Source organism: Anguilla anguilla, chromosome 14 (genome assembly GCF_013347855.1).
Source record: "Anguilla anguilla isolate fAngAng1 chromosome 14, fAngAng1.pri, whole genome shotgun sequence".
In the NCBI taxonomy this organism is placed as follows: domain Eukaryota; kingdom Metazoa; phylum Chordata; class Actinopteri; order Anguilliformes; family Anguillidae; genus Anguilla; species Anguilla anguilla.
The window spans coordinates 22,088,334-22,113,484 of record NC_049214.1 but is presented as its reverse complement, the minus strand read 5'-3'; the positions used below and the strand labels follow the sequence as shown (position 1 = coordinate 22,113,484).

Genomic DNA, 25,151 nt, shown 5'->3' with positions numbered 1-25,151 from the left:
GTTCAGTTTGATGGGATTAGGGCCTGCTCTCCTTCCCTGTGTGAGTGAATTTAGCGTGGACACGTGGCCTGAACCATGCCTCTCTCCCCGTGTCCCAGGCTCGGAGGCGACGCAAAGCTTCGTGGACCTGCGGTTCGCGCTGGAGCCGGCCGACGCGGTGACGGTACGAGGCGGCGTCCTGCAGCTGGACTGCGAGGCCCTGTCGGACCAGGGCACCCCCGCCCTGGCCTGGAAAAAGGACGGGGTCCTACTGAGCACGGTGGTGGACGAGAGGAGGCAGCAGCTGGCCAACGGCTCCCTGGTCGTCCAGAACGTGGTCCACTCGCGGCACCACAGGCCCGACGAGGGCTCCTACCAGTGCCTGGCGTCCCTGGAAGGGGTGGGTGCCATCATCAGCCGGACGGCCAAAGTTACCGTCTCCGGTGAGTGGGCACGTGGACGCTGATGCCGTCCTTTCATCTTGTTTCTACTGTCGTTGGTTTGTTCTGTTCCATGCAGTTATCCGTGATTTGATTAGGAGGAGATGAGATTAAAGCGGCTTGCGTTCTTCTGTTTCATGGTCGGATTGAGTGACCCTTCTGGACTTGCACCAAATGAAAATGACATTTTTGTCCAAAGGATGAGAAATCTGAAACAAACAAACAATACGTTTATTCAGACTGCGCAATGCACTTTGCCCTTGGTTCGTGACAGGGACTGACAACATCATGTTACTGTAAGTAGAGCCCTTTCAGTAAGAATTGCTTACTGGGTATTTTTAGTGTAATCCTCACCACCTGTATTTCCACCAGAATTGGCCCAAGTTTTACAATTGTATGTAATTAAGGCAATTAAAACAAGAGAATGAAAATAGCAGCTGCTTCTTAGTGCAGAAGCACAGCAGGCACATTACGGCTATTTTACATACAATTGAAAATGTGTACTTTTGTGCAGCTGGATTAAAATGTGCCTGATAAATTGCAATGTGCTGCCTTTTTTGAAGTCTCATTGCCTGGGTCACCTGCAGTGGGAGGACCCTTTCTTGGCCAGCTTCTTTTTTTTTTTGTAACGTCGTAAACCGAAATTGAAATTTGAAATTACGCTGATATTGAATGCATGTTTGAAAATGAATTCTTTATTTGTGTACTTCCTAAAGGTTTATCCCTCTCAAACTGCTCAGAATATTGAGGTTTCTTTGTGCTCCTTGTTGAACTGATTTGAATGTTTCATTGCTCTTTTGATGGACTTCTTGGACAGTGTAATGCAGTATTCTATGCAATTTACATAGATCATTTCCATTCACTACACGTTAATGTAAGTGATTTGAATTTTTACACATGCATGCTGTACCTGGTACTGTACCTGGTTGTGCTTGGGATATGGCTACTCCCATAATACTAATAATACTACTCCTATAACAACAACACCACTAACAACAACAACAACAACAACAGTACTTTAATCTTAAAGGTATTTATATTGCACCTTTCCAGCTCCCAGAAACACTTCACAGTGTGAACATGTCCCAAGAGAGCTGCAGCGCACCCGTCCTCTTTTCACGCGGTGCTGTATTACCGCGACGAACCCTCGTAATCACGGAATGAAAGGCTTGCTCATGACCCCGAGCTGGCGGAAAAAAAACTGCAGCGCTCTGGCGAATGGGAGCCGCTAAGTAACTGCGGTTTTAATTAAAACAAGCAGAACCTAATTACGGGGGTCGGGGACCTCTGCCGACGTCGCGCCGTGGGGCTGTGTCTTACCTGCGCGGGCGGACCAGCTAATTCATTTACACGCTGTTTACGCTGCCCCACCTTTATGAATCATATATGTAGTTATTACTGCTGACCTCCTTCTTGTTTTTTTTTTGTTGAACTTTTGCATTCATCATCTTTTAATGCGGTTACAGAATGTTATGTTGTTTGTTCATACGAGTCATATTCATACTCAGGACGGGTTGACCTAATTGTTTTGAGCTTTGACAGAAGCTGAATGGAGTCTATAGGCATGTATGCATTTACAAGTGCTGCTTAAGGCTCTGAATCTGAACAAATACAACCTGGCACTTCTCAAAGATGCCATCCAAAGTTTTTTGTCAATGAGGGAAAAAAAGCAGTTTTTGCAATGCAGTTGGATTCCCAGAAATGTCTGTTATGTTATTTTTTTGTTGCCCTTTCCATAGCCTACATACTGTATCTATGAGAACAGTTCTCAGTATCACATAAACTGCAACAACACCTGCTACAAGTAGCAGTTGCAAGATTGCGTTCTGTTCTCTCTGTGGGTGAATCTGGCCCCTGACAGGTGATAACGTAGCAGTGTGCCATTTTATCTCAGTGGTTGCCTCGTCCCCCGCATCTTTGCATCTGGAGGGAAATCTGACGCAGCAGGTTTCTAAATTATTTTCCATCCCCGCAACATGATTATCTGGGCAGAAACATGGTTCAGGTGTTATTGTTATTTGTGTATTTATTTATTGTTTTTGAAATAACATGTTGACATCGTGGCAGGATGTTCTGCTGATGTTCAGTATATGCCCCGTGTAAAGCATTTTATGCTCGGGAGTGTGTTCACATAAAACCCTTTTTTTCCAGTGGCCAGTGCAGTGTCCTAGAGGCTGGCCACAGTGGTACAGCAGTTTGTGATCCTGACAGTATTATAAAGTCTGAATTGACCTCCACAGACAGACACCACATTTGTTTTACATGAGTTGGAATAAAATTTTCCATACCAGACTATTTAAGCAAAACAATACATTTTTAAAAATCTAAGCTGCATGTTTCTGAAAAGGAGACTTTGTTCCCATGCCGAAACCATGGAAACCATTATTATACTTCACAATAACTAGCAGTGGCAACTGATGCTTCCTTTCAAGTGAAGCCAAGTGGCAGTGTGCTCTACACCATCCGGAGTTGATGGAAGATGGTCCTCTCTATGCCAAGGGGGTGGTCTGGAGCCAGTTGGCTGGCTGGAACTACCATAAAGCAACTGCCTTCTTAATACTCTGGCCTAATTTGCTTGGGTGATGCTGTTGCCATTTTAGTTCCTGTCCGTCAACCTGGCGCATCCTGTCTGCAGCTAAAAGGTTATGCAAAACATGTATTAAGGAAGCTTCGCTGAAACAGCCAAAAGGTTTTGTTTCTGTCTCATTAGTGCATTCATCTTAAGAATCCACCTGTCCCCCAAAACATACGGGGCGGCATAGCTCAGGAGGTAAGAGCGGTTGTCTGGCAGTCGGAGGGTTGCAGGTTCGATCCCCCGCCCTGGGCGTGTTGTGGAGTGTAGCACAGTGGGTAAGGAACTGGGCTTTTGTAACCGAAAGGTCGCAGGTTCGATTCCCGGGTAGGACACTGCCGTTGTACCCTTGAGCAAGGTACGTAACCGAAATTGCTTCAGTATATATCCAGCTGTATAAATGGATACAATGTAAAATGCTATGTAAAAGTTGTGTAAGTCGCTTTGGATAAGAGCGTCTGCTAAATGCCTTTAATGTAATGTAAAGTGAGCAAGACACCTAAGCCCTGATTTCTCCCAACGAGCTGATTGGTACCTTGCATGGCAGCTTTTCGTCGTTGGCGTGTGAGTGTGTGTGTGTGAATGGTTGAATGAGACGCATCAATTGTAAAGCGCTTTGGATAAAAGCACTATATAAATGCAGTCAATTTACCATTTACCAAAACATAATATGTCATTTGCAGCATTATTAGCTGGAGTTTAAATCGCAGCTTTAAACCTATTGACCACAGAAAAGTATTAAAACTGGAACAGCTGTTCAAATCTGTAATATAAGCATTAGTTGTTCCAGTTATAATGAAATTCTGTGCTCTGAAGGTTTAAACCTGAAATTTAAACTTCAGGTAAGGACACTGCAGTTGACCCTGTGTCTTGTTGGTTTGGGAGTTTGGGAACTGGTCTTTCAACCCAGAATATTGCGGTAGAAGTGACAGATTTGACACGGCTGTAGCACAGAAATGTTCTCAGTACTGAATTTATCCAGTACAAATGGAACATAATATATTAGCTGCAATGTGTACACCACCCTGTGTAAGCACTTCTGCAAATCAAAATCAGTGATAATGTATGGAAGATTCCAGTTTTTACTGCTGGAATAATTTAACTGTCATTTTAACTGTACTAATGAACAACAAAGGGTCAACTGCGTGACGTAATGAAATTAAAGAAAAAGGACATGATTGGAGATCACACAAAAGTGATCGTTTTGTGTAAACACAGACGAACGAAACGCGCTCCTGGCCGTTTGGTTCGAAGCGTGTTGTCTGAGTGCTGGCCCATTCCGTTGTCCCTTAGGGTGCCTCTGAGAGTGAAATGGCGATTGTGAGGCCCGGGGTGGTGCCCTTGCACAAAAGGCAACGGGAGCTCGCCCGGGCAAAAATAAATCAATGCTCTTCTGCTGGCCTGCTGACATGCTGGCAGGGGGAAAGTGTGCTTGGTCCGTGGGAGACTCTCAGCCGTAATGAAGGCGGGGAAACAAAGCCAGTGCTTTTGCAAGCTCGCGAATGGAGGCGAGGCAGAGGTGCACGGTGCCTCCTGCTTTGGAAACATGCACCTTGCACAGGTCCGAAGAGTTACACGGCCAGAATTCATAACAAATGTGCTATGAATGTAACAAAAAGTGTTTGACTTTCCTACCCACAGTTGCTGCCTTTTTCTCTCCAATCTGCTGTCACAATAATATATCCAATTAATTTTCAGCATGTTCAAGCATTCAAATTTGCACAAGAAATAACAAAGACAAAAGGTTTTGCTGCGAAAAGACACAAGAGCCACTTCTCAATTGTTTGCGTTTTTCCTTTTATCTACGCACGCAAAATGGAGGTAGCGTATGTGATGTGTCTTCGTATGAAAGAGAGGTATTTTTTCGATGGCAAAGAAGCGTGTACAAACCATAAGAAATCCTACTCGCATAAACAAAAATAGTAAAAAAAAAATATCTCACATTGACTGAAACGTGAGAAAATGTACTCACTAATTACACCTTCTCTTGTTACCCTTCAGGTTTTCAGCAGCAGTGTTTCTTCCATGAAAAGTAGGAGTCTAACCAAGCGATGTTTGGATATATTTGTTTATTAGTTAGTTCCTCATTCTCTGACAGCAATTTGTTTTCTCTCTCCATATGCTCCAAGAGCTGTTTTAATGGTTTCCATGGTTTCCTTCTCTTTCACCATATCCCTTCCTCCATAATGCAAATTCACATTTATTATCAACAGCAAGCAGTAAGAATTTCAATAAAAATAGCTCTCTTAATGCAATTTACTACCTGAAATGTGCAGTGAACTGTTGTGTTTAGCTGTGCTGTATCTAGGGCTGCCATGATTCAATTCAATCAAATACAATATATTTAACAGTGACATTATGCACCTCCCCTATCAAACATAGTTGTTTGAACCAACCAATCAGTCACAGCTCAATTTATGATTTCCACACTTCTGTATTTTCTTGAACTTTTGGCTTAATTTTCAAATGCCCAGGTGATTACAAAGCTAACAGGCAAAAGTTCATTTTTAATGATAATATTTAAATAGGTGAAGACTGATATTTATTGTTCCTTTTCAATAACAACTGATTTTCAGAATTCTTAAGAATTGTGTCCTTGGTAGAGTTTTCTCACAGCTGACTTCCATTTTTCCCTGCCAAAATTATTTCCAGCTAACTACAGTAGCTGAGTTTTCTGTATCTGGGATCGTAAGTGTAAATGCTTTCATTGAAAAATACAAATTTGCGAATTAACACATTATCTTGCATAACGAGTCCACTCAAATACACTTTGTTTCCAGGTATTTGAATGAAAATGAACTGCAAAGAGGTTTTAAAGGTGTCCATGAATGTCCATCTGTCACACCAAAAAAAAAAGAACATGTGAATATATTTAAAAAGATTGCGTACATTTTCCAGTTTGCAGAGAAGCAGATGCTTTCTGTAATTGAAAAATAGAGGCAGAGATTATAGAAGTGTTGCTAGGGTCCATTTGTCATTTTGGATCGTGAGTACAGTCTGCCTACCTCCATTTTTCTGTCTTTGCTTTGTGTGCCAAAATAACTACGCGACTCTGATATTTCTAAGACTGTCAGAAGTCAGTCAGAACTAAGCAATCAAGAGCAAGGGATCATTGCAGAACATGCTTGGCGGCTAATACAAAGAGACATTTACTCCAGGGTGTCAAAAAGCTGCGCTTGATCATTTATAACATATTGATAAGCCTTCAGACAGAGTGACCGTTCAGTCGGCCAGTTTCTGCAGAAACCGTCAATAAATTGAACCGGGGGCAGGGAGGGGGGGTTGAAGGCTGTTGTACAGAAGACAAATACCTGTGAATGGCCATCACCCCACCTCAGCCATCTGGGAACTTACCACATCCACATGGCCCTGTGATGTGTTACAAGCAGATTTCCCCCAGTATTATAATGCACTTCAATATATTTAAGAAAAAATAACATTTTTCTTGGTTATGCTAAATATCTGTTCCTGTTTTACATTGCAGCTTCACCTATATATAAACAATACAGCTATGCTGCCATTTTATAGTAAACATCATTACAAAAAGAGTTTTTACCATATGTATAAAAAAGTAGATGCTAAGCATACAATGGTACAAAAAAAAAAAGTTGTCCATTATCTTTATGCAGTGGTTTGGTTTAATGATATTCATCATGCAATGTCAACATATTGTCCTTTTTCTTTTGGAAAGTAATTGCATATAAACATCAGTATGGCTCTCAGTAAATAGTTTCCAGATATCATGCTCTGTGTCTCTGTTCAGACTAGAAAACAGATGTCCTGCCTTGGGCTCTGGGTTTGCGTAGTGCACTGTGAAACAGGAAGACTGTGAGCATCCATAATGAACAAGCAACATGCTACCTCCCTATTAAGGCTATTTCGGCATTTCAGCATAAGCATGAAGACGACGAGAGCTAACAACATACATGGTTCCTTTTGTTTTTGGTAGACTAAAGAAGGCTACTGTGAATTGCGTCAATTAAAAAAAGAAAGAAAAGAAAATAGCCTGTTGTTTAGGATGCTACAGTATGTCATGTGATCAATAAGGAAATGGTCCTGAAAGGCTGCTGCACTGGCCGCAGTGGGCTGTGTCAGCTCGCTCACGTCAAAGCTACTGTGACACTGAGCGGAGCAGGCAGGATGAGAGTGACAAAGTGGGACAGACACAAAGGAAGAGAAAGAAAGAGGAAGCGATATTGGAAAGGGGAGGGAAGGCAGGGAGATAAGATGGCGGTATGGTAAAGGAGGAGGATGATGGAAAGGTTACACACGGATGTCTGGCGGGCGACAGGTCAGGAAATGGCAGCTATTAGGGGCTGGGGTGGAAAAAGAGGAGCTGAACTGAATTCTGGGAAGTGACACATTTGTGGTCACAATCCTCCTGGATATTGTTTTCTTCCTCTTCTTTTTTAGTAAACCGTCTAAGTATAGACACTGGGCAATATTTGAACTGTTATTTTCAATTTTATCATTTTAACACTAAGTTAACATCTGGACATGATAACGTTATGTATTGTACAGGAAGTGGACTGTACTGTTCTTTTTTGAAAAGTGTATATTGTCCACATATGCAAATTTTGGGATGGATTCAGTCATCATCTGTCTAACTTTGACTTGCAATTAAATGCAAGTGTTTATTTTCAATTGCCTGATTGGCAAGTTTATTTTGACATCACTATTATATTAACTCACCCAACTGTGTTTGCAATGGAAAAACACCAACACATGCTTTTAATCCTGAATCAAAGTTAAAGAGAAATGTTGATTGAATCTGGGCCGCATTATTTCAGATTGTGTACAAATTATTGTTATTAGTTTTTCATTTAATTCATTTTGGCAATTCAAAGCTAATAGCAAGATGGACATTTTATTTAACTGGCTACTACCTGCGAACTGAAGAGTTATGAAAAGCTTCCAGGGATACTAAATATGTTTAAATGCAGTTTTGTCCGTTGGTTCCATACTATGTACGTACATTAAAAATGTGTTTTTTGATTTAGCTGAATATCTCTCTTTCTGAGCTTAATGCAGCAGCATGCTCGCTCCCAACAGCTGCTTGTGTCTACTCTCCAGGATTCTAAAGGCTTATTCTCTCTTATTTGCTGCCAGGCATTAGTATGCATGTCTGCATTGAAATGAGTATATTTCCACAGTGTAGGCACTGACTCTTCTGTTTCCTGCAGTCGGACCAGTAAGTAGTTGGTGTTGAAAGTGCCCTTCAGAGTGTCACGGTAATGCCGGAAACTCAGACCTTGCAAATTGGAGATTTTTTTGGGAGATTTACCGAGACAACATTCACCGCGCCGACTCTAAACCGGAGCAATAATCTCGGTCTCGGTGTTTCATTAGCTTGATCCGAGGGGCTCTGCCACGCCGAAGCCTCGTTGGCTCATTTTAAACGCTCCCCCATGCCCGGTCGCATTAGCGCCAATGAGCGTGCCAGATGCGCGGGACAGCTTGTCATCGCTGAAGCGCTCTCAGCCGTCAAGCCGAAACAAAAGCCCCGTCCTGGCCCCCGTTCTGGAGGAGCCGGCGCTTCCAGAACCTGCGCGGTCGGGCTGGGCGCTGGCGCTTTGAAGCCGGGCTTCTGAGGCAGATGCTGCCTGAACCGACCGAGCCTCCATTAATTTTTCAGAGATTCCGCGGGAATTTGGCTCTGACTTTCGCATGGAACCTTTCATGTCGGAGTTGGAATGTTTAAAAGCATGCGCTAATTAGGAAACGCTCCCCTTTCCTACAGAACAGAACATGGCACAGTGGATCGTTCCCTGTTGCACAGTTTGCGCATTAGCTTAGAACAAATTTTGAGCTGTTGCTTGGAAATCAGCAAGGGGCTAAAAGGTAAACAAGCAACACTGCAGATAATTTGGTGCAGATGTCTTGGCTGTCCTTTTGGTTGCTTTCATCAATTTTCCCAGATTTATTTGACTTTAAATGTGCACTTATAGCTAAATTAATTGACCTCCTTTTAGAAAAGAAACAGGATGTTTGTTTGTTTAAAATAATTGATGATTAGCACTTCGTGGAAGTCATTTGCTGGAATATTACAGTAATGAGGATGGTAATAATTTGTTGTTTTTCTGTATCTTATCTCCTCTCTACATTTCCATGGGTGAGTTTGCTAATGATGTGCAAAATTATCAGGCTTTCTCAGGCAGACTGTGCTAAATTGAACTACTCCTATATCAAATTATCCCTGAAGACTGCCTCACCCGAATGTGTCGTCAGCTGATTTGCATCATTTAAATGAACGTCAGATGATTTTTTTTTTCAACGATATGTTTAGTGGCAAAATGGAAGTTCGCTGAATAGTTGTAGCAGCATTTCTAAGCCACAAGCCTGTCTTTAAGAAAAGGAGCAGCAACAATGTAATGTAGATGACATAGACTTAAAAGGAAATAGGATAATCTGAAATCTCGGTAATTATCAGTGGTGTGATGTGGGTGCATGTGTATCATTAGACTGTGTCATGCATATGGGCTAAAAGTAGTGTTTGTAAATGTGACGTTAAATGAAACACGGGTGTTTGCTTTATCCAAACTGAACACTTTCTCTGGGATTGGAGGCCCATAACATTTTTATCTATTGATCTATTGCATAGAAGTTATTTTCCTTGCTCTCCTTGCCATGAATTTACTGTTCTGTCTTCCCACATACGTCCACCCCCCGCCCCGTCTTTCTCTCTGTATATACATCCATCCATCCATCCATCCATTATCTAAACCCGCTTATCATGGGCAGGGTCGCAGGGGGGTCGCATCATGCATTGGGCATACTGTATATATATATATGTGTGTGTGTGTGTGTGTGTGTGTGAGCATATATATATATATAGTACATTTGACTTGAGTTTTGAATGATACCAGAATAGTGTATACAAACCAAAACCTATTTTTGTGTTAGCTTTAAAGGTCCCTGTGGGAGTCCAAAGGAGTGTGTACAAGTTTAAGATGGCGCTGCTCTGGGGATTTTGCAGAACCTTTTAATGTCAGCCCTGAAACTCAGTGGGTATTACTTACACAACATAAAAAAATCCACAAGACTGAAAAAAACTTGCCCAAAGATATGGGCCACGGTGTAGTAATTCCAGCTGTGTGTTACTTCTGATCACGATCCATTCATCTAAAGCCATGTTTTTGCAGAACTGACTGCATCTTAGCTGTATCTCCTTTTGTCAGATGCACCCAACCCAATATATCTTGTTTTGCAAAAGATTGCTGCTTCTTCGTAGGCTAGGTTTGTCAGCCGGAGGGCTTGTTTCAAGACCTTCCTGTACAGGTGGGTGGGTTTGAGACGTCTGCTTTCAAAGTAAACTTTTTGACAGACAAAAGCATTTTTCCCCATAAATTGAAGTGTGTGCGAGACTGGGTGCATGAGGCATTTTTTTTGTGCATGAAAATGCAAGGACCCAGCTGGTCTCTCAATGAAAATGTCTCGTTCTCTTTTCTTCCCAAGTGCAGTGTTGAAGGATGTCTGGTTATCTGCCTCCCCCATACGTACCCTCACTGTTTATTTCAAGTTACTGTGCAATTTGTCTTTGGGTTGTTTGCCTGAATGAGCGATGGACTGCTCTGTCCTTGTGCACTATAGCCTATTTGCTTTTTTTCAGCAAATCAGCCAGTCCAGCAGACAACATGTTTGCCAAAACCATTATAAATGAAATAGTCACAATAGCAATTGGAGCAGAATTCTCATTGTTAAAATGAAATCCCTCACTTATCCCTGTTTAGCTATTATGAAATATATATATATATATATATATATATATATTTGTTGAAATGCTAAATTAATGTAAGATTTGTGTGTGGGTGTGCATGTGTGCTTGTGTTTATGGTATAATTTTTCTGAGAGTATTATATAATATCAGATTATATATAGCTGGCTGTCTTTACTATTTAGGAAGTCATTCCCTTTCCCACAAAAACAAAGTCATTCTGCATTACAATTGTTGGCAGTTAAAATAATGTTAAAAAAAGGTATTTTTAAAGAAATATAGCACAAGCCTTCCAGGGCTAACTGTCAAGTTTTAACTGAGGGTACAGGTTTACTTCATGGCCAAAACAGCCTTGTTTGGTGTATATACAGTCACTTATTATATATTAGTTTTATTGAAAGAGTCCTGCTGTGTAGTTTTAAAAGGTACAGTTACATGTAATTATGTACATATATTGAATTCATTTATATATATATGCTAAGTCCATATGATTTCACTGAAAAATCTTATTTCCATAATTACACAGGTATGTCTATTGCATTGTGCATGATATGGAAAATTTTATTTTTTTAATGTTAAATGTTTAAAGTGTGTAGGGGTAAAAGAAAGAATAGCACCCTTCCACCCTCACAAATCCACTCCATATTATTTTTTCCCCTCCTCCTTTTATTAACAAGGAAGGTCACAGGCCTCCCAATCAATTAGTAGTCATTAATGCTCCAGAATGGCTTTCAGCACAGCTGGTACACAGGGCACAGTAGTTGTTTGCGGTGCTAATGAGACGGAGGGCAACCCCTCTGACTGACAGCCTGAGACCTCGCCTCTGAGCCAATTACTGTGCGAGCGTTGGGCAAAGTGTGGTGTGATTAGCTAATAGACTTTGGTGGCGGGACAGGGAGTCTCCGTGCACGAGATGACAGGGGGGCAAGCAGGTGCAAATATCCATGTGAATAAGTGATCACAACAGGGGCAGGCCTTGTGAGACATGATGGTGTTGACGAGCACACCGCAAAGTCATTAATTAATGTTTGAAGAATCCTCCTTTTGTAGCTCCACTGGCTTTAGGAAAACATAATTGCCCGATGTCAGTTCAAACAGCTTGGCACTTTGCAATGACGAGCAGTGGTGAATTATTATTATTATTATTATTATTATTATTATTATTATTATTATTATTATGCTGAATTTGGGATGTATTAATTATATGCATATTATGCAAATGATATTGTGGCCAATATATTCATTAAGATTTTCATGTGTTTTTTTTTCCCCACCAAATCTGAAATGTCACAACCATGCTACGTACAGTACAGTTGCTTCTACTGCGTAATTCTCTGGGGGCATTATATCACGGATACACAATAGCAGCCCACGAGAGGCAGAATGGATCTTTAGAAGCTAGACATTGAAAATGTAGTATTATTGCGGATATGACTGTGTGTTGTGTGTGTGTTTTTTCTGTAAAGCTGTCAGGGAGATGCACCCTGGGATACCGCTGAAAAGAGGCTTGCCCTTTACTCCTTTTCCTTCTGTCTACAGCAAGTTCCCAAACCACAAAATGAGGTGTTCTGGTGGAAGACCGAGCTTGTAACCAAAGAGTCTCGGGTTCGATTCCCAGATGAGGCACAGCGGTTTGACCCTTGAACAAGGCAATTAGATTAAATAACATCCTTAATATATCCATCTGTTTCTGCATGTAGTATACAAAATATCTTAGTGGAAATGTTTTCCCAACAAAGCCACATTACTATATATATAAAACAGGTCCTACCTTTATGCTTACCAGAGTTACAATTTTCACTGCCATATGCAAAGTGATGCTATGTATTTTTTCTTGTAAGTAACTTGGGCCTGTGTTTCTTAATAAAGATTTTTTTCTTCATTAAAAAAATTATTTGTTTATACTTGCGTACCTTGTGATTGGCTACTGTGAGCAATGAACAGATGGTGTGATTGGGGAAAGCGCACTTGGCTTTGTTTGAAATGGGTATTGACCAATGGGGAGAAATAAGAAGAGCGGTGCTGGTGGCAGTAAACAAAAAAAAAGGAAGAAATGCAAGATAATGCAAAATATGAGAGGAATTACAACATACCCTGATTCTGTGGCTTTATTGTATGGCTGTGTTGAAGTAATGAAAAGTAAGTGAATTCTGTGTGTTTGTGTGAGGTCAGAGTGAACAGTAACGTTTGCAAGGAGTGAACGTCTGTGGTCAGTCTGCTATTTCTTTGATGAACTATAAAAATTGCCAAACCCTCTGTGGTATGTATGGCATCCAGATGTCAGCTATGCTTGTCACCCTAAGAAAACTAAAAATAACAAAAGAAGTCTGAAGAGACATTCTCTAACACACACACACACACAATATATTACGAACGCCCATAGTATGTTGTGCCAGCTCCTGTCTGAAGGTGTCTGTTGGGGAATTTGTAGGTGGGGGATTTAACAAAATGACAGACGTGGTGAGGGCAAGGGGCTAACACTAAAGAAAGTCTATTGCTGCAATGCGCAGGCCCCTGAAAGGGAGGCTAAACAATTTTTCTCTGGTGTGACATTTTCACTGGGCGTCATGGTCTCGGTTCTGCTTGTGAACGTACAGGTACGCGTGCGCAGAAACGGTCTACCCGCTTCGCCCGCGTTAAGGCGCTGCACGTCTGACATCCGTGAGAGTAAAATGAGCAAAGAATGGACCCGTCACAGAAATTGGCTGTGGCTTTTGCCGCCGGAGCCGGGGTGACACCGTCAAATTGCCGGCCTTTCTCTTTTATTTCATTCCTTCTTCCCTGTCACTGCGGGCCCCTGCATCGGAGACTGAGCAAGATAAATGTCGTAGACGGCTGTTGGTCTCCTCAAATTTACGAGGCGAAGGTAATCATTACGACGGTGGGGATTTACATCTCCCCTGATACCGTGAGCTCGCTCGAGGCTCTGCGTCTGATAATGAAGCCCAGGCTTAGCCCCTCCACACGTGCAGACGCTACACGCCCACTGGCGTTATGTTAATCCTTTTTGTCTTAATGCAGCAGAATAATATGCTGACCAAAGCTGGCCTTTATTTTTTATTTTCGCGCGACTCGATTTGACTCCGTTCTGCGGGCTACGCCTCACAGGCGGTGTCTGAGCAGCGATAAGTCTCCCCGCTCGCAACTCGTAAAGATTATCAAGTAGCTGCTCTAATTCAGCATGGTGGGCGGCAGTGTAATCTGCATTTAATGAAGGTTATGGTCCGTTATGGCTGAGAATGCAGCACATTTTATTTGCATTTTCCTCTCTCTTGCCATTCTTGGATTTTAGGAAATTTTCTTTTCTTTACTCTGTGAAGTAGCCAAATCAAGTGCTACAGTGCCAACATCCCTGTCAGGAAGAGTATTTTAGTTGTCTGATTTTTAAAGCAATGGCTAATGATGTGCTTATTATCCAAGATTTATGTTACCACCTCTTCTTACAGCAAATAAACAGGACAATTACATGCTGGGCAATCAGAATGGGAGATACTTCTCACTGGTTGATCGGCCATTTCATTAGAGCCACAAGAACAGTATATTCAGCCCACTACGAATGAGTCTTTGAACTATGGCTGCAGCTCCACTAAAAGTGCTGATAAGGTGTTCCATAAGTAGCTAATTCACTATGGGTAGATTTACTTTCTGGTGTGAGTGTTATTTACATTTCGAAATGGTATCCTCAAGTTAACCGCATCAGCTGAACTATGCTAAATCTTTATACATGGATGTGCCATCTCAGATTAAATTATTTACTTAAAAAAATGTTTTTTTACAGAATTTTCTGCATCCGAATGTGCTATTGAATGGTTGGCTGGATCATATTTGGAGGCATTGGTGTTTCAGAGACATCATTGAAATGTAGCAAAATGTCCTTCAGCACAGCTTCTCATGATTTTTCACAGTTGTTCAAAGTTGTCATGTCCATCGGTGGAACAAATGCATCGTTATGTTTTACTAAAGCCAGTATGGTCACCTTTAGTGTAACTAAGCTTGGCAGTGCAAAATAAATAAATAAATAAACTTGCTGGACAGCTTGCATGAGGTTCAAGTCCCAGATGCTCCAGTGGATTTATAGAAAAAAAATCCCGCCCAATATGGGTTGAAAAATGGATCTACTGTATAAGCTTAGCTTTGATTGTGCATCTCTGTATCTGTAGGGAACGCATCTGGAGCTCAAAGAACAGCAGTTCAATCTCCTGTTTTGTCTCTGTTCTCTCAAGCCGCTGCATTTATCTCAGTTGTTGAGCCAAACCATTAATCACGTCAAATATTTTAGACAATTGATTGTTGACTAAATCACTTTGGATATCAATAATGTCCTGCTGCTTGCTGAACAATACAGTTTAAAAGTAAAGTCCAAATGTAAAAATGGATGCTTTCACAATGCATAATTGCATATGTATATCATTTTATATACTGTACATATACTCTTATATAATATTAAATGTTCTCCTCTTCTGGCATAAATATTTGTTCGCTCTCTGTAAAAGTACAGTAAGTTCACTATGAGAAAACGGGTTTCATTGCTGAAGATTTTGGATGGACATGTGTATTGATGATTTATATACTGTAGGCATTATTTTGTTTTTGGACAGATAATTCTCTGTGTTTATCTTCATATTTTTATATTTGCAATGTTCTTTTATTTCTATCATTACTGTCATACAGTTTTGAAACGTCTTTTGTGCTGTATGAAAGCGAGAGAGAGTGGGTTTCATTCAGACAGCATTTGTTTGACTGATGACATTTTAGTGAGTTTATTTTGGAGACCTTTGTACCACCCACAGAAAAATTGGTTTTAACTGTGAGTATGTTAAAAGTTGAGGACAGACTATTTGAATCCAAGCTAATGTGGGGGCTACTACTGGGTATACTATATATTTTTTTAATTTTGAGCTGCCCTGTCTTTGCTCCATTGGCAGTAATATTCAACTTAATTTTGTTTGCCTTTTAAAAGGTTCATTTTGAACATAAAACTGACTGACGATAAGAGAGAGGTTTATGACAACATATAGCACCATGCTTCAATAAATGCATCTTAGGTAGGCTATATGACTTTCAATGCTATAAGAAGTATAGTCAGTATTCATATAAAGGTTGTGTACCAAGAAGTAAGTATAGAAACTTGTTTTCTTAATCTGAAATTAAATGCATATATCTAACTCTTTTGCCAGATACATGTGCCAACCTGTGTTTTATGGATATGAATATAACCAGATGATGAATGTACACTTTAACATGTAGGCTATATGATAGATAATTTAATTAGGCAGGTGTCCAGAATTTAACTGGTATACTGCTACATACAGTACATGCCAATGAAATTCAGTATATTTTAGTAGATAATTGTACTATAAATTATAAATTCAAGGAGCGCCATGCAAATTTGAATGCATTTTGCATTTTATAAGAACATTTTTTCCATGATTTGTCAAACATTTCTTTTTCACATTTCACATCAACTGACATTTATCTTGTGATGGCAAGGTAATGCTAATATGAAAAAGTAATTCATATTTAGTTAAAGAGAAAGAGCATGGCAGTTAGACTGAATGCAAAAGTTTTAGCAGGATTTCCTTCGAGGAAGATCTGGGGGTTTCAAATTCCATTTTGGAATATGAATACATTTCTATTTATAGATTTAGCTTTCTGAGAGCTTGTGTTTTAATTTGCTGGTTCCCATCACTCCATGGGCGAGGGCAGGATGGTGGAGCAGCCTCCTGTGAAATGCGTGTGATTGGAGATTCTCTGTGATAGATTAGAAACAGGATTGTGGAGATTAATCAGAGCAAGAAGCCCCCCCCCAGCAGATGTCCTGGCTGCATTCGTGGGTCTTTATGTAAACAACAACATCTGTTCTCCATCTCAATGAAAGTGAAAACACTGAATGTTTCGCATTCTTGCAGCGTAATCAATGCATAAATCAGGTGGAGGTCAAATGGGTTGCATATGTGCGGAGCTAAAAAAGAACGAAGCAATGCAAATCTGTCTCGGTTCATTTTTTCGGCTCATGCAGTCAGGAACTCCAAGGGGCTGAACAATCTCCAAGGCGAGGAATTACAATTCTGCCAGCGATTTCTTACAATCAGCGTTCGAGCCACTTTAGATGTACACTTGTTTCTCTCAGCCAGACCCCCATTTGGTTTTTATTATGCTTTGATGATACGTGTGGACCAATGAGGCGAGTGTCACCGTGTGCTCGGGTCCTCTGATCACTGGATGTTTCGCCCAGCGAGCCATATCGATTTCAGGCCCTGAGCGTCATTAAGCAGAGCGGAGGGCGAGGAGCGCTGCTGACTGAGGCTTGGGTTTCCCCACACCCGGGTCTCATTGGACCGCTGGCCATCTCTGCCAGCTCTCGCTCAGTTTGTGAACTGCAGCATGATGCTGCTCTTGCATCTTTGACTCAGGTCCAAGCTCTGTGTGTAATATGTATATATTTATATAATAATTTAAATGGCACCCCTCTAGAGTCTGCACTGGTAGCTAATTACGTAACTAGCTGATTTTTTTTCGATTTTGATATTTACTGATTGACCAAATGACCTTTCTTTATGGAGAAAGATGGATGCATGTGATAAGGGCATTGTTTTGGTCGGCAACTATGAAATTATAGCTGGCAATGAAATCGAAGAGTACAGAAAACTGCCATTGACTTTCAGTGAGGCTGTGAATGCAATTTAGTTTTTTATTTTGTGTGGAAAAGTCTACATGTTCCCTAAAAAAATTGCTATGGCATGTCATAAGTCACTTGTATGTTACAAATCCAGGCCAGTGACCGTAAAGCTGGTTGGCTCTTTTTTCTCCAGCCACAAAAAGAGACGATAGACATTAAAAGTTTTCTCACACGTCCAAAGTTGTCTAGTGGATTAACGAGTGAGATGTTTCCTTGGCTCAGTCTCAACGGATTTAATGTCTCCCAATCCCCTTAGTTTACACCGATGGACAAGTGTCTCAATGAAAAGTCTTCGGGGACTCTCATATGCTTGTACTGTAACCTATTTTAATGCTAAGCCTTCATCTGTAATCCACTTTCATTCGGGTAATGCCTGCAGGGAGCTGAGCCCTAGCTGTCAGGACCTTTCTGTGACCTTTGACCCTATCCCTTCTGTGGTTCTGCTGGAGGATTTGGCTTTCTAAGGATGAAGAAAAAAAATAGAGCTTGCCCCTTTTTATTATGCCATTCATTATCATTTATTTGAAACATAACACTTATATAAGCATTATACTAGTTTAGCATCGAGCATTTAGCCTACCTTATTTCAGTCTGTTGTGGTTGTTTATTTTTTAAATGCCAGCAGTTAAGAACTAGTATTAATGGCATTCTATTTCGCTCCCACATTAGGACTCCTCAGGTTTAATTTGCTACTCAAACTAATTAGCTCGCTCTAGTGGATAATACTGTACTCATGGCTTATAACATTAGAATGGTTTTAACAGTTATTTAATTTTTTTATTAATTGGATGCCCTATAATAATTTTAGTTGTTATTAAGTCATTTTAGAACATTTAGTTCAACAGTGAGAAAGTAGATTTTTAAAAGTAAATGAGTTTTTTGAATTTATTACTGAATTTTAATTTGTACATATTGGCAGATTAAAAATGGAATCAATCTATTCCATATTATGCCAAATTATGCCAGTTTATAAATATGAACACAATAATTGTTGTTATTCTTAGTGTCCACCGATGCAACACAGTTGTGTAAGTGTTACAAAATAACACTTACACAACTGTGTATGAGGATATCACATACCTCTATCTGTACATACAAATGCACACACTCATATAACAATGGTTATAACTTAAAACACGGGTCCCTAACCCTCTTCCGTGAGATCTACCAACCTGTTGGTTTTCATTTCAACCCTAATTTGGCACATCTAATTTCACTAATGAGATCTGCAGCTGTTGATTGAGGTGTGCTTTGTTCAGGTTGGAGTGAAAACCTACAGGGAGGTAGATCTCCAAGAAGAGGGCTGAGAACCACTGACTTAATACAATAAATGGAATTGTTTAGATTATTCACAGAAGTGTTCAGTGGAGGCTGAGCTAGGGCAGTTTTAAAAGCCTTAGGCGTAAAGCTCAGATTTGGTCCGAGATGCTGATTCCAAACAGACTTCCTGAACCCCCACCTCCCCCTGATATGTGTTTACATTTGCCTACTCCGTCAATGAATATCTCATTAGAGTTGCCTTTGAAGGCTCCACTCAGCCCCCTTTGTGCAGAGCAAGGCAAAAGAACAAAATGGCGGCCTGATGAAAATAAATTTGACCACAGGATTCCCAGGCTGTCTGCGAGGACGGTGACGGTAACTGGGATGGACAGAGTGTCCTTCTCAGCCTCATGTATCCTGAACCTCCAAACAGCACTTTCTGTGCAGTTTGAGATCTAAACTGCATACTATCTTATTTTTCTCAACACATCTACATTCAAAGATTCTGCTTGTTGTACTTACCTTTTTCATAAAGCAAGTAATGACTGTTCAGATTCTTTGTGTTGACTGTTGGAAATGTCTATTGCGGTATGTGAGGCTTAAGTAAAAAAACAAACTAAACAAAGAACTAAGTACATTAGTTGGTGGTGATGCGCAAGGTCAATGATTCGAAAAACTGGTAAATACCTTATGCTCATATAAAATGGAGAACCTCCTGTAAACGCATATCTAAAAATACATTATGACTAGTCCTGTAAAGCACCGTACTGTGTAATTGCCATAAAGGGACCCCATTTAATATAAAAACCACAGGGCTCCATAGTGAACCAGTAATACCTCGTTGAAGTGTTTTCATTGATTGCAAGGATTTCTGTACACTTTGCGCGTCCTGTTGAATTGCAGGATGGCAGAATGGCAGGGTTGTGAACAGAATACTACTAAAAGGATTAGTTTATACATCTGTTATTTCTTTGGCTCAGGAACAGGTGATGGTACTGTTGTCTGTTCAGCAATAGCACTTCTAGTGTGTCCAATTACCACTAGTCTCTTGTATTTCACACAGCCACAAGAGTGGTGCATGAAACAGCAGTTTTGTTCATTGAAGAATTGACTCTACCAGCCAATTTTATTTTGCTGTCATTGATGATGAATGCACTTCCTAAAGATTGGATCTGTGAAGCTTCGCACAGAAAAAAAAAAAACCCTGTCCCACAGTTAGCCACTGAAAGGACATATGCAAATCAAGAAACCAGGGCCAGGTGTGGCTTGCAAATAGTGTTCTTCAGGCTGGAGATGAGGCCAAATTAACCTTTAATTAATATAGTATGACATACAAATTATACATTTTAAAAAAGGAAACGATGTAATGAACTGAGGAATATACGTACATGATTTTTGCAACTTTTTTATGAAAACTAATGTAGTTGTCTAAAAACATTATGGGCTTCAGTATTACACCCTGTGAACTGTATTGATAGTTCAAGTATTTGGTGGAAATCTATATTCTGATCTATTTAATGATTCATTGACATTATATCAGTCATGCCTGCACACTGGCTTGTGCCCGGTTAAAATGGCTAGCATTGCATCACCTTAAAATCAATGCCTGTGGAAGAGTGCATTGATTGAAACATGGATCTGCATACTGCTCATTTCTTCTGTTTTAAGTACTACTGGTGAATGCCGGGCCTAGTGCCTCATCGTAGCAAACAGACAGCATCACCTCATAGGGGTTGCTTGATTCATTTGTGTCCGGCGTAAAAGCAACACAGACATAAAATATTATTACCTTGGACAGACAATCACTATAGTCCTGATGTATAATTTGACATTAGTTTCCTAAAAGTAATAGTTTCCAAATTCTTTAACTCAAGCACAACCCCTGTGTGTAGATTAGCTATTAGCTATTTTGTGTGTGTGTGTGTGTGTGTGTGTGTGTGTGTGTGTGTGTGTGTGTGTGTGTTTCATAGCTTATTCTACATCTCTAAATCAACCAACACCTCCACACTTATGTCATTACAAAATATTTTGCTGGCCGTTGCCTGGCATAAACTGCATGAGTTGTACCATTTAAATCTGAATTTGTAAAACAGTGCAAAATTCAGTGTTCTTCAACAATGATAGATAACAATATTTTATTTTAAACAAAAACTGGAATTGAAAGTCATCTTATAGTAGCAATAGAATATTTTCCTATGGTATGTCTTTATTTAGCATGCTAGAAATGCATGACCCTCATACATTTAGCAGGAAAATGCCAGTATTTATATGACTAAATGATGAACCAGATGCTATTCATGGTGTCAGTCTTTGAGAGAAGCTCATTTTCACTGGAGAGAAGCACTTAACTCTGATGCTATATCTCAGTGCAGCAAGTAAAGCACACTTTATGAGCGTAGTATTCTAGATTAATCTATAAAGGTTGGCTTTGGTTTGATCAAATTGCATTTACCCTTTAAGATGTTTAGTACTATTGATTAAATCCTATCCCATGTCTTTTAAATCCTTAAAGTGATGCTTTTATTCAATACCCTGGTTTTTTCATGTTTCTCTGGCTTAGCTTAAAATAACAGACATCCATGAACACACACTTATATCCATACGCACAACTTACTAAGTTGCTCTAATGACAATGTTCTCTACCTGCTTCTTTTTGGGGGACTGGTTATTGGTTCTCTCTTGTCATTGCCTTCATATTGGATGCAATTTTACTGCCTGTGAATTGTTCTATTCAGAACAGACTTGTAAATTTGCAACCATGAGTGTGTCATGTAAAACTTTAGTGCTCATTTTGGCCTTCACCAGAGGAGGCAACTATAAAACAAAGGATTTGCTATTTGAGCGAATATATGGCTGATGGGCTTCAACAGAGACCGCAGAACATCTGTCAACTTATTTCCACGTGCAGGGAAATGACAACATAAAAGGTTTAGTGCATAGGTGTCAAACTCTATTCCTGGAGGGTCGCAGTGTCTGCTGGTTTTTGGGGTGTTCTCGGCACAAGTGTTTCATTTCAGTCATTGATTGGCTAAGGAATCCACACAAGGCCTCATTCTCAATTGGCAGCTGATTGAAAGGAAACCACAAAAACCCGCAGACACTGCGGCTCCCTCAGGATTCAGTTTGACGCCCCTGGGTTAGAGGAACGGTGCAGGATCCAGGGATCATGGCTGCAGAAGCTAGAACCTCACTGGCCCAGAGTGTGCTCTATCCCTCGCTCTCTAACTTTCTCATGCTATTTTTTTGCTTGTAAAAACTCACTTTCTCACTCTTTTTTCTCCTCCCTCCCTCCCTTCCTTCTCCAGGGCCCCTGCGCGTGGTGGTGCCCACAGAGTCTGTGTCGACCCACCTGGGGGACACGGCACTGTTGCGGTGCGAGGTGACGGGGGAGCCCATGCCCGTGGTGCACTGGCAGAAGAACCGCGAAGACCTGCCCGCCGCCGCCGCCGCCTCCGCCTCCGCCTCCGCCTCCGCCACCGCGCCCGAGAGCCGCCTGGTGGTGCTGCCGTCGGGCTCGCTGCAGGTCAGCCGGGTGCAGCCGCCCGACTCCGCCACTTACCGCTGCCTCGCCGAGAACCCCGGCAGCGCCCGCACCGGCAACGACGCGGAGCTCCGCGTACTGCCAGGTAGGCCGCCACCTCGCCCACAGGCCCCACAGCAACAGAGAGGCCTTTTACAGCACACAGGCCTGTATTCCCCTGCTGTCTTTATCTGCAACAAATAAATGCAAGTGTCATTTTTTAAAAAGTATTTCCAAACAATGACTTTGAAGAAGAAAAAAAAAATTAGCAATTGTTTTTATTATTAATATTCTTTTCCCTTTTTAAAATTAATATTTTTTTTGTTGTATGTGAATTTGATTAGTGTATGTAAGTGTGTGTGTGTGTGTGTGTGTCTGTGTGTGTGTATATATTGTTGCCTCCACTATTGATTCAGGAGAGTGCAGAAAAGCACGATGCCAAGCATTGCTTCTTATCACACCGTAGTTCACAAGTCAAGCTTGCAGATAGTCAGAGGAAGACACCTGTATACTAATACAAATGCTCCCAACCCTTATCCTTTGCCAGCGCAAAGTGCTGAAAACAGGGGTGTGAGTTATAGTGACGCATTCTTTTGGGGAAAACATATTACTATTAGACAAAATATTTTTCTTTGACCCAATTGTATATAATTTACCTTTTATATGACCATTTTTATGCTTTCATTATATTCTTTTGTATAGCTCATTACCTGTATTGTTGATGTTTTTCCAGCCTTATAAGGGGTGTGTATGGTTTTGGAGGGGTTTGTCTGTGGTGTTGCAGCTTCCACAAACTAGTGCCGTTTACAACCATAAGACCAAGGTCTGCAAGTAATGGGAGAATCATACCATTATCTAATGTGCAACCTTTGATACGATAGACTTAAGTGAAGCAACTGAAAGGAAAAATAAAGCATACATCTCACTCAACTTGTATCACTCATTCATACTGTCATTCATGTTGTGGAGGAATTCTGAATGAGAGACACAGGAAACAATTTTCAGAACCACTCAGTATGTTTTGGCCCAGGTTCTTCTAGTGTAAAAGACCACCAGCTGCTCTTGATTGATGTGAATTTTACTGTCTGACCAAACCATTTTCTCAAGGTTAGAGACAAAGGATGATTTGAGAACAAATGTGGCCTTACTTACCTCAATAGAGACTCTTTTTTTGGCAGCAGGTGTGTCGTCATGTATGCCACTAGTTATTAAACTTTAATTTATTTCACTTTAGTTATTAAAATAACTTTAGTGTTGTACCTTTCAGGGACTCCTCACACACACATACAAGCATAGCCTAAGTTTGATCAGGTTTTTTCAGAAGAACTTCAACAACTAGTCAGAATTCTGTACATCTGTAAAACCCAACTGTTGAGTGAAATAACATAGACATGACAATGGTTTGGAAATAAAGGATTTATATTTATTGGCTATCATAATGAATATGTGAATAAGCTAACTGAAAACAATAATTTGCATAAAATGAGGAATAATATTAATCAGAGGAAATGATAATTCTGCAACGGCTAAACATAGAGGTTGACAGTACTACCATTTAACAAAGGTTAATTTGTGTTATGGGTTAGTGACACGCTAATTTACATTATGTGGTTAGTTTGTTTAATTAGTCTCATAAAATGAAGTTTCAACAATGTAACACAACAAGGTCAGGGAATTTGCTATTTCGGACCAACATATGCATAGCAAAACAAGCATAACAAACAGCAGTAAAATTACTTAAGAAGGTATTCTATGTTTTGTGCTATCCTATGGTTTGATTGTAGAATGCGTTTCAGTCCTTAATGGAAATAAAAGGAGAGGCCAGTGCTTAATTCCGTTAGATGATGCGTCAGCTGGTCAGCTGGCCCAAGGCCACTGCAGGTGTGTATGGACCTCCTGGAAGGCTTCTTCATTGAAGTCAGGGTCGCGACAGGTTCCAGTCAAGACAAACTGGGATGTGCACGAAATAAAGCATGGATAGATAAACCATTGATTTCCGCTTTAATGTTTAAGCCTGTTAAATCAGGCTCCCCATTTGTCCTAAAAGGGACTGTTCCTTGCCCCAAGCTGATGCCTAATTGATCAAGCAGAGAGTTTATTGCAGGGTCACAAGAGGAAGGGGACAGGCACATCATTATGCCTTGGTTGACCAAAAAGTTAATAATGAACGTGACACGACAGAGGGTCAGTCTCGTGGTCAGGAAGCCAGAGACCAAAAACGACCTGTGTATAATTAACATTATTACAGTCAAGACCCATAGTTTAAGAAACACTGATATATGCACTAATTGAGTAGAATAAAATGATTATTATTCCTCAAGAAAGTGGTGAAGTAACCCTTTTACAACATAAATGGATCAGTAAGGGGCATTAAAATGTATGGAAGAGATTTTGCAGATTGGGTGTTACATTGTTTGTTGCAGATCAAACATGTCAAAGTGAATATAGGGCATTGTGCAATTAAAAGTTTTGAATATAAAGGGCAGCAGAGCATGGCCCATTGATTTCTCATTTGATGAGCTGACAGGTGCAGTCTGGCTGGTTGAATGCCTACCTGCTGATAACATCTCTTGAATTTCAAACCTGTTCTCATAAAGATCGCTTTTCACTGTGCAAATTACTTATACATTATATTTAAATACCAGAAATGTCTTTGTTTTGATATTTTTTAAATTACCACTTTTGAGCTTGAATTTTCACAGCCCTGGCTACATGATGAATCATTCAACATGAAAGCGCATATTTAACGTGTAGGATAGGGCTCGGTTTAGGCTAACTTCCTATAATGAAATTAATTTTAAATTCTGGTTTTGGTATGATACAGTGACTGAAGTCAAATTTGTATGCCTGGCTCAGTTCCCATTACACACCAATGTAATGAGCCATATTCCATCTCATTGATATACATTTCCAAAATATTTGTTCCCTTGCTCTATTTTCAACTCTAAAAAGTCCTTCATTCAACTTCCAGGTCACTCACCATATCA

General features: G+C 40.5%; 1 protein-coding gene across 3 annotated transcripts in view; it reads left to right on the top strand.

The window, feature by feature from the left end:
• The window catches only part of dcc (DCC netrin 1 receptor), a 235,949-nt gene that overhangs the window by 86,293 nt on the left and 124,505 nt on the right, over positions 1-25,151 (top strand). For all 3 annotated transcript variants that reach the window (XM_035391858.1, XM_035391859.1, XM_035391857.1), the window contains exons 2-3: positions 99-422; positions 21,950-22,270. In XM_035391858.1, the coding sequence (XP_035247749.1) occupies positions 99-422; positions 21,950-22,270 (645 nt within the window). The remainder of the gene's footprint in view (positions 1-98; positions 423-21,949; positions 22,271-25,151) is intronic.